Source organism: Battus philenor, unplaced genomic scaffold (assembly GCF_028537555.1).
Source record: "Battus philenor isolate CCGP_79_NKW_IND1 unplaced genomic scaffold, ilBatPhil1.0.hap1 SCAF_22, whole genome shotgun sequence".
Taxonomy (NCBI): Eukaryota; Metazoa; Arthropoda; class Insecta; order Lepidoptera; family Papilionidae; genus Battus; species Battus philenor.
Window position 1 is genome coordinate 4498909 of NW_027181685.1, and position 10425 is coordinate 4509333.

Consider the following 10425-nt stretch of genomic DNA (forward strand, 5'->3'; position numbering starts at 1 on the left):
AATGGGGCCTTAAGGTTCTAGAGGAGTCTACGGACCGCCAAGCACAGCGTAGAACGAAAAGGTGGACAGACGACTTTATAGGTCCTATTGGAAAACTTTGGCAGACATCTATGTTCAACAGTGGATGTCTCCTGGCTTAAATGATGATGATTTTTTTTACTTCAATATATTTGACAAGTTAAGGCAGTTTAAGTTAGGTTTAAGTGTAGACTTATATTGACTGGCAAAGTAATAAAATGGTTTATTCAAAATACAAACATAATGATGGGTCACGGTTTTCTTTCATTGCATTTTTCCCCTTTTTAAAGTAAAATTTTGTTTCACATTTCTTAATTAAAAGTCAGTTTTAGTAACTTGTTTCGTTTCCTGAAACGCAACCTTTTCAATGTAATCAAAACCAGCCAGATACAAATGGTACAGCCAAAGAAATATTAAAAGTTTATACATAATATTTACGAAGACTTTAGTCTGGACAATAAAATTTTATATAAAAAAATCATGAAATTTATAACAAAAAGGTTTTTAACCCGATATATCCGTTTATAACTCGATAAACTATGTATAAGATACGAAATTAACTTTAATAGTGTAATAAAAATTTATAATTGTTTTCTTTCTGTTGTAGAAAAACCCCTGTTAATGCTGCAAAGCCTGAAGAGGGCTTGGCGATTGGACAGCGGCCATCAGCACCTGCACGACTGCTTGCTGCGCTTCCAGGGCTGGCTCGATGGAGCTCTGCCTACCTTAAATGCAAGTGTCGCTGCCGTAGTCGCAGCCGAGACACAACCGGTTAGTCACAATTTCATAATTTTATCGTTACAGTAGGTTCACATTAAATTGTGAATACTATTGGTAACAAAGAATCTCATAGCCGCTGGATAATCCATGGAGAAAGCTATGCCTTTCTTCAAAATAGATTTAAGAACGCGGAGAATCGCAGATGAATGTGAGTATCCGACATAGCTCATTGAATTGGCAAGTCGTAGTGTACTGGGCAAGGCACAGCTCGCAAAATAGATAGCCGCTAGGGTTTTAAGACCGCGGACGGGCATGCGCAGCGTAACACATCCATACAAGGTGGACAGACGACATTGTTGAAGTCGTCAGAAGACGCTGAATGCAGACCGCTTTCAACAAGTCATTGAAATTATATAGGCAGATCTATGTTTAAAAGTAGATGTTCTAAGAATGTCATGATCAATATGGTTAACTGAATAATAGAAGCCGTACTTTGTATAAAAATTCCATTGCATTCTGTACCTAATATTTCTTTGTTTGTGCGTCAGCGTATTTATTTGATGGAATGACAGTCATACCATCGATATGAACATTCAGTGAAGTGTTTTATTATGTTTATAAATTCAAAACAAAACTCGAAAACGGAATGTATTATTAAATCAAATTTTAATAAACTCATGTTATTGTAGGTATATATTTAACTTTTAATTTGACATATTAAAAAAACATATAGGAAACCTAATATGTTTTTTTAATATGTCAAAAAGAACTAGCTAGCCTAGGCTTCATCACTTATCTGTAATAATCTTGTATCTAATTAAAGCAAAATTAATGTAGATGAGGTGCAAGGAACTAAAAACTGCCATACAGAAACTAACCATGTCCTGTGTCTTATCTGGTTATTTTTAAGAATATTTAATAAATTCGGTCATTAATATTTCATAATCTTTATAATGCACGCTGTATATTCTTAGACATGTATTGTTTTGGGTTGATATAGCGTTGACAAATGTTCCAGATGGTGTGCGGTCGCAGCGCGTTGCAGATAGCAGAACAGTTTATGGCCAGTGCGGCGCGCACGTCGCAGGCTGCCGCTTTGTGGGGCGCACGCGCACTCTGCCGGCTCAAGCCCGAGCGCACGAGGGAGGCGCTCGCACACGCCACCGCACTGCACTTCCCCGATCTATCTATACAGGTCTGTTCCCGATTCATAACTCTTTATATACCGTATCATGTGTGTAAAGATGCCTTTACATTTAAGAAAAAATCCGTATGCAAGGCGATTTGTTAGAGGCATAAAAGGTTTATAGGGAAGAATGAATTGTTCATTTTCAAAAGCCAAAAGAATTCAATTTAAACAGGATGATTGGAAATCAGAGTAAAAGTTACGTTGTATGATAACAAAGAATCACCTGTTACCGTTTCATGTTTGGTAAACAAGTTACTAAGCTAAAAACAAGAAAATATCTAAACTAACTAAATCTATCTAGTCTCGCGTCAAACATAAATTTTTCCAAAGTCAAAAATAGGTTTTTCGGTGAATTAATTGCTATTTTGTTAGATAATTTTGCAAATCTGTACAAATTTAATACTGACATTTTCTTCTAAAGGAAAATAATCTAATAAGGTATATCATATTTAATATTTCCTGATCTTAAGGTCTACATTTTTAGTAACATTTAATTAAGATCTTACATAGAAAACAGTGACAGACACATGATACATACGAAAAATATAGATACACTCGTAACGCCTAAATGATGACTTCAATATATTAACGATTCCTTCATGGGTTTAAGTGTACATATATATATATAAAAAGTTCCAAGAGATCTTAAAACTTCCGTTTCTTAATTCAAATCTAAAATTGACAATATAGTTAAAACCTTATAGCATTCAAGAGTTTTTGGTAAATTGAAATGCATAGAACTGGACTGGCTGAATCATTTGCAATCAATGTACACATCGAATTTGGCACTTTTTCGACTTTTATTTTTCGGCACTTTAGCATTCTGAGCCAATAAAGGCAGCATACTATTAATGTTAAAATAATCGATTCAAAAGCGCATGTAAATGCCTACTTGAATAAAGTTACATTGAATTACAACCTATTTTCTTTACAGGGTTGTGTTGAAGTGTTAGATAGCCTCAAGGACGGTGACTTTGGAACTTGCGAAAATGAAATAGAGCAATATATCAAAGCGTGTCACACGAAGTTCCCGTACGCACTCGCTTTCAAACCGCCCGGGCAGGCGCAGGAGTGTGTGGACAATCATGTGGACGACGTCCCCCTTCAGCCTAAAGAAATTGCGGTAAATAACTGAGAACCGTAGACAACAGGTGGGTGATAATGTATGCGGTCTGGAAGATGGCGGTAACTTTATACATAGTGATAAACGGTCTTATCGCCGGACTCGAGCTTGAGACCTTGGGGTTGAATTTGTGTGGATCATTAATTTTGTTTCGTTTGTTTTCGTTAAAAAATATGTTACATGTAACCTAAAGATCATTCGTTAAAACTTGTTTTGAATCTAATGTTGTTACTGCCATTCATAATCACCCACTTTGTATCCGGGGCAGTTTGTTAGTAAATATTTGGCTGAATTCTTATCCCAATTGCGCTAGTTTTAACAAAAATATCGGTAAAAATGATGAAATCAAAATTGGTATTGTTTTTTTTAATTTTTTTTGAAAATTATAGAAGGTATATAATACATTGCCCAATAATAAATTATTTGTTAAGGCAAGGCTTTCGTGCAGGACACAATCTCATCAAGTAATAATTACATTACTACATAATATATTTATACTTCAGAAACTAATATCAACTGCTGTCTTTAAACCATAATAATTAATTTATTACGATTGGACTGCTGAATTAAAGACAAAATTTTGTCACAAATAAACAATAAGCAATGGTTTATGCAGAATGTTACTTTCTTAAAACTTATTATTTCTTAATTGGATAATAACCATTTTACAGTCATATCAAATTAACAAACAGACTGTGGCTATATAGGTTATCAATTTTTATTTATATTTCACAAATCAATCATTTTATTAGAATAACTAAATTGTCTTTTTTAACACTATAGTTTTTACTTTAATAAAACAACCTTTAATATTATTTATTGAAGTTATTGGTAACAGTTGAACAATTAGAGTGCTTGTTTACACTAACTATAATTTAATAAATCAAATTGTAATGAAATATATTTATTACTTTCGAGCTGAGACTTATTAAGCTCGTAATTATTGTAAATGGCCTGTAATAATGTCTATTTGTCTCTATTATTTCTGTATAATGTTATATCTTGTTTTATACATGCGTAACTGACAGTTTTATTATTTCTTACAAACATGTGCGGCCTCTCAAGTGTTCAATTCAAATTGCAATGTAACAAGATGTATTTAGGTTTTTTTAATGTTTAATGACTGGTTTTAGATAGAAAGAAACCTCATGCAATATTTGACTACTAAACTGAGGTTCGCTTTGTAAATAAGTCTTATTTTTAAGTTTTTACTGTACAATATCATTAGAACTCCGGAGGTCTGTTAATGTGAAATTTATTGAAACTGTGTGAAAGCTGGAATGCTGTTTGTTGTTTATATACGTCCAGAGCGGGCCTGGGTCTAGGTTGCTACATTTTCGTTTTGTTAATTTTGATTCTCTGTAGATATGTGTAAAGTTTGGACAATAATTATATAATTGAATACTCCGAATTGTAATTGCGTGCACTTTAGTTAGAGAATTTTCTCCACCCAGTGTGAACAGTGTAATGTGTCTTTATTGAAAGATATAAATTCAATGTTATCTCGTGTTACAAAGAGTGTGAAACTACTTTATATTAATAGTAATAATTATGTGGATTTTCTATTCTTGCTGTAGGTTATTGTCTGTAACATTGACATATACATCATTATAAAACATTTTCACTTTCAATAAGGATAGATTACACATTTTGTTTTTACTTATATATATTTTCAACATTCATTCAGTTAGAACATGGCCATGTTGGTTTTCTGTTCGGTTGTATGATTGGAGTATTTTGTACCCCTCTCAACTTGTACATAAAGTAATAAAATTTTATTTTATAAATTTATTCATATTTGTGTTTTATTCTTGTATTGTTAGAACATGATTACCTGTCAATGACACACGTCAGTAAGTTTTTATCTAATATCACATTAATCACAATAAAACCTGTCTTTAAAATACAAATACCTTAGATCCCAAAGTGGTCCAGATAGACCTCCAGGTCATGTGACGAGGTTTACATTGGAGTAAACATAAAAGTAGAGGTCCAAATTCTTAAAAAAAATTATCCTGTTTCAGTAGTGAAGAACTTAAATATTGGCTTGAGATCACCTATCAATGTAGGCAGATAACATTTTTAGAAGCTGAATCACTTTTTTGATTGGCTAACTTTAAGGTTACCATTCATAGAACAATCAATTAATTAATTAACCAATACACTCATTTTTTACTAAAAGTAATTTGTTGGAAAGGTGAAGGTTATATCTAAATGTGTAACTTTCCACATTTAGATATAACCTTCACATTATTTGTCAACATTAGGGATTATGTAGATATGTAGATACATAGCTGCAGAGGGTTCACTGGAAAGTCTGTGAATGTCAAAATTAAACTATCCAAGTCATAGGCAATGACAGTTTCATCATTGTTAACATTACTTTGAAGGACTCATACTATCCCAATCAATATCTGTGAAGCTAATCACGATCTTATTATTTTTTGGTTTGTATTGCCTGAAAAGAATACATAAATTTAGTATTAATCCAGATTAAAGAATACTAAATTGATTAGCTTTTGACACAAAGAAAGGCACATTTCATTATTTCTTTAACCTAATATAACATTACTGGCTGGCTTATTGTTGGTAAGACTTTATGCATCCCATGTACCACATGGCTCCTATATCTACCCACATGATGACTGTTGTCTTAATTGAATGTTAAAAGCAGATCATTATGGGTGATTTTACATATGGTGATTTTTTTATTTCTTTATGATTTTTTAGTTATAAACTTATTTTTAATGTTGTATTAAATGTAATGGTTTTTTGCTTATTTATCAAATTTAATATAATTGCTAAAGTATTACATTGTATGGAAATTTTATAAACATTAGGTCACTTCTTTATTTCAGCAGTAAGATTTCCACTGCTGAATATAGGCATCCCTTATAGATTTCCAATGGGACTGGTATGAAGTGTCCTGTTTACAGTGTCTTCTGATAACTTAAGCAAAGTAGCTTTGTATTTGAGAAACAATAATTGGCAATAATTACAATAATACTCTTATGTAGTAATCAAGCTAGTAACCATTGGCATAGTCCATTGCTAAGTCAGATTAGTTAAACCGTTTTAAAATTATTTTAAAGAGTTCTAATCTAATGGATATATTAACAAAGTTTTGTAGATGCTTTTGCTTGCTTTCCTTTTCAGAGCAATAATAATTGAAATTTATGAAAACATTGTATAATACTACAATGTATTCATGTAGTAACTGAACTAACCAATATTTTACACCTGCAGCATCAAACATTTTTTTCGAAGCAACATTCGTTGGTTTGTGGGCATTCTTATCTGAAAGATAGACAACCTCTGTGATCCCCGACTGTATGATTATTTTTGCACATTCATTGCAGGGAAATAATCCAACATAAATAGTGCAGTTTTTAACATCAGCTGAATTTCTGTTCAAAATTGCATTCATTTCTGCATGGCAAACTGTAAAGTAAATAAATAATTTTATATAATATGTAGTCACTCAAGGTACAAAAGCAAGGCTTTAAGCAAAACATAATGGTAAAACTATTCTTTTGAATGTGCGACTGATAATTAGCCTTTTTATGTAATACACCTTTTGACAGTGTCTAGGTTATTTATCAGCAAAAAGCTTAAATATTTTATACCTATAACTAAACACCCAAAGATAACGTTATCACTGGAACTTTTTTAGAGTGCCACATGCCAATATCTTCCAGCAGTACAAAATGTGCAGGTAAAGATAGTAATCAATAATTAATTTACTTGAGTAATAATCTAAATTTAAAAATGCTCTTTGTTACTATAATATCATTACAATATTTTATTAATTCTAAAACCATTAAGTTTTAATTCTAGGTAGGTGTACCATACTTCAACTGACAGAAAATGAGCTGTAAACTTTCCTTTAAAGAATTTACACCTATAATCAATCAATCTGTATAATTAAAATACAGCTTAATTTATTACAAATACATTATTTTTATATTTAGATACTCCAATGTGATAAACGTGTTTCTAAATAGAATCAAATGTTACTAACCATACAAAAATTTACTATCTAATGGTGATGGTGTATTTTTTCCCCAAGGGAATTCATCATCATCACAACCTTTCGGCATACCATTGTATCTGCAATATTAGAAGCGGATAAGTTACTCTAATTTAAAATATTTGCAAGTGTACAATATTTTCTTGGAATTAATCTAAAACATTTCAGGGTTTATAAAATCATCCATTTACCATTGTATTTCTCATTGTTAAATTTGTATATCCTTAGTGTGGACTTTCAGGGTTCCAAGGGTGACTTAACAGGGGTCTATGTTGGCATTACAAAAAAGAATTGGGGTACATAATTTGTAAGTAGGGGTCAATGAAAATCTGTACTATTAAGTGAACAACTAAAATGTAAGTTTGAATTCGCCTATCATTATTGGCAGATAATATTTTAAGAAGCTCAGTGACTGTTACTTATAAAAACATGCATATTCCATATCAAGTATAATGTAAAACTTGCAAGCATTGTTGTCACCATCCTCTGCAACACTTGTTCAGACATGTAAATGGACAAAATACAACTTTGAAAAATATTTATTTATGGTTGAATTTAGCCCAATGCAAATTTCCATGCCTGGGAACATGGTAGAAATGTGGCAGCAAGGGGTCCACTGGAAATAGCAAAATTTTAAGTGACCTCTGAGAAAAAAGTTTGCATTTTTTGATTCAAAAAATAATCATTAACACATTGAGTCTGGCATCAATATTATTGTACTTTCCGTTTGGCTGACAAGAGTGTGGCATATTGATAAGGTAAATACGCCTTCAAACATTGTAATGTCTTTATTTTATAAAGGTCACACATTATGTACCCATAACTGGTACACCAGTGTTGATTTGGCAAATAAGTTAATAAACAAAAATACTTATCTAATTTGCACACTTAGAATAAACCATAAAGGAAACCCAAATGAAGTACTAACTACTAAATTGAAACACAGAGAAGTGGCCACTAAAGAGATTAATAATGGCATTAGAGTGTTGAAGTGGAAAATAAGAGGAATGTTTTGGCCTTATCCACAAAATATGCAAACAAAATGGTGAATGTAAATATGAAAAGAGGAATTTGCACCAAAACATAAATCATTGATGAATATAATAAGGCTAAGATACCAATTGATTTATCAGACCATATTAGTGCCTACAGCTGTACCTTAACAAGGACTATAAAATGGTATAAAAAGTTGGATTTCGAGCTTTTATTGAATACTGCTATCATAAATACACTGCTCATGTTTTGAAGAAGTAACCAGAAAAAATATATCTGTCACATTGTTTTAAAGACAATTGGTGGATGCACTTACACAGCAATCAGAAGAGGAAATTACCAGATATATTGAAAAAAATCTGTTCACCAATTTCAAAAAAAAGTAGGATACATTCATAAAATTAGAAGATATTGTTAAGGGTGTTATGAAATAATTCAATATTATTTGGACACAAGAAAGCCAGAAATGTGACTAAAAAGAACATCAAATTTTGTAATAAATGTAGAAACAACCCATATTTCTGTTTAGTGTTACAATAAATTTCATTAATATTACTATACATTTATTTTTTAACTATCGGTCCTAGTTCTTAGACGCCGGCCAAAAGGAAAGTTCTGTCGGTCCCAAGGGATAGATACCAGGCTCAATATGTCAAAAAATAATTTGTATTTCTACTTACTTGTCTGTGTCAAATATATCAAGATGTTTATTATAAAGTAGTAAAGAGTTTATAGTTATTTTTAAGTAAACCATTTGCCAGTATAAGTTATTAATTTTTTAAATAAATTAACTATTGCTCAATTATAGTATGTCTTATAATTATAATTGACATAAGTACAATTTGTATGAATTAGTAGCTGCGTGCAGAAGTATATCTTAGTTAATTCTCTTACCCTACTCCCACTATTTTGTTTTCTTTATTAACAACACATGCTCCAACCTGGTAATTTGGATCTTTGCTTCGTTTAGCCGCAAGAAATGCCGTAGCCATAAAATAATCTGTCCAATCAATATAATTTGTACGTTTCTTTTGTGGTTCACTGTAATTTTCGTAGTGCATTAATATAATTAAAAGATTAGATATATTGTGATAAATGTATTAACCTCTCAATTATTATTAAACTGGACGTAGATAGTACTTACTCTTTTAAAGAAATATTTTCTATTTTTTCGCGAAGATCCATAATTATTATCGTTTTTACTTATACTAATAACATAAATGAAAAAACTATAATTAATTTTCACCATTAAAATAATGTCATCGCATACGCAAACGTCTTACGCAAACTTGTTATTGCCAAGATAAAAAAACTACAAGTATAAGAAAATACTTTTAACTACGATATGTGATTTTTTATAGATTATAAAAGACAAAATAACATAAAATATTACAAATTATAAAATAAGTACATACTCAATTTATAAATTGTGTGAATAAATTCGAGAAAATATAGTTATTAAAAACTTGAAAAAAAATGATTAAAAGTAGTATTAAAAATATTATTCGTAATTTTTATTTATTTTAAATTTAAGACATAATTTGTTCAGTGCGTACCATAATGGTTGTAATGGCACAAAAATAATAATTAGCGACGCTAGTTTAAAACCTTGTAATAAATATTCGGAGAAGCTATTTTCTTATTTTACAACATAATTTTTTTAACATTTGGTTTTCCTAAATATGTAATAATGTCGTTTTTATTGGATTCTTACTGTTATATACATATGGGCATGTGGTATTTGCAGATTCCGTGGGTTTGAGGGGACTTGCTATTTGCTATTTGATGTATTAGAAGTGCTGTTAGCCGGTCTAGGCGTTTAACAGCTTCACAGAAATTAAGCCCGTGGAAACAGAGGTCCACGGACTAAGAATTTTACGCTGGGGATCGTATCTCAGTTACGACGGAGACGTCCACACGCGGAGAACTATGACCGTGTAGGTGTATAGTGTAGTCAGTGGGGTGTAGAGTATGTAGCACGAAGTGAGGACTACTCGGTGGTCGGGAGAGCCACGGGCCTCTCCGGACCGCCCTCGCATGAACGCGGGTTAGGCGGACGCTGCCGCCGAGTCGTGTGTAGATGAGTAGTGCATAACATGTGCATCGAGGCCGCCGGGGCACGATGTGAGGCGTGTGTCCTGTCATTGAGACGGGGGAAGGGATATTATTTAAATTTGGCTTTAAGGGCGGCGAGAAAGGCCGAGTGCTCCGCAATACAGAGAAAGCGCTTTGAGGGACCGGAGGCTTTGCGAAGTTTCGCGGCAAGGATGCAGACCTCGTCGAGGTCTACTTTGGCTAGGTATTGTGCGAGGGCTTTAAGTTCCTCGGTAGGCGAAGGGGACCAGGTTTAGG

General features: G+C 32.3%; 2 protein-coding genes across 3 annotated transcripts in view; one reads left to right on the plus strand and one right to left on the minus strand.

Annotated features, from left to right (window-relative positions):
• Positions 1–4828, plus strand: part of Naa15-16 (N-alpha-acetyltransferase 15/16) — a 108424-nt gene extending 103596 nt beyond the window's left edge. The window contains exons 14-16 of the mRNA XM_068767151.1: positions 626–789; positions 1757–1933; positions 2862–4828. Of these exons, the coding sequence (XP_068623252.1) occupies positions 626–789; positions 1757–1933; positions 2862–3062 (542 nt within the window). The 3' untranslated portion in view covers positions 3063–4828. The remainder of the gene's footprint in view (positions 1–625; positions 790–1756; positions 1934–2861) is intronic.
• Positions 2841–9348, minus strand: LOC137923863 (deoxycytidylate deaminase). 2 transcript variants are annotated; one of them, XR_011107575.1, is made up of 6 exons: positions 9218–9348; positions 8968–9114; positions 7072–7160; positions 6278–6491; positions 4964–5508; positions 2841–4884 (listed from the first exon to the last, which is right to left on the minus strand). XR_011107575.1 is itself a non-coding variant. In XM_068767152.1 (5 exons), the coding sequence occupies exons 1-5, from the start codon at positions 9256–9258 to the stop codon at positions 5430–5432; spliced, it is 570 nt and encodes a 189-aa protein (XP_068623253.1). In that variant the 5' UTR covers positions 9259–9348; the 3' UTR covers positions 2841–5429. The 2 variants fall into 2 exon arrangements, 1 of the variants encoding a protein (XP_068623253.1); XM_068767152.1 differs by having other exon boundaries at positions 2841–5508.
• Between the last annotated feature and the right edge of the window lie 1077 nt (positions 9349–10425).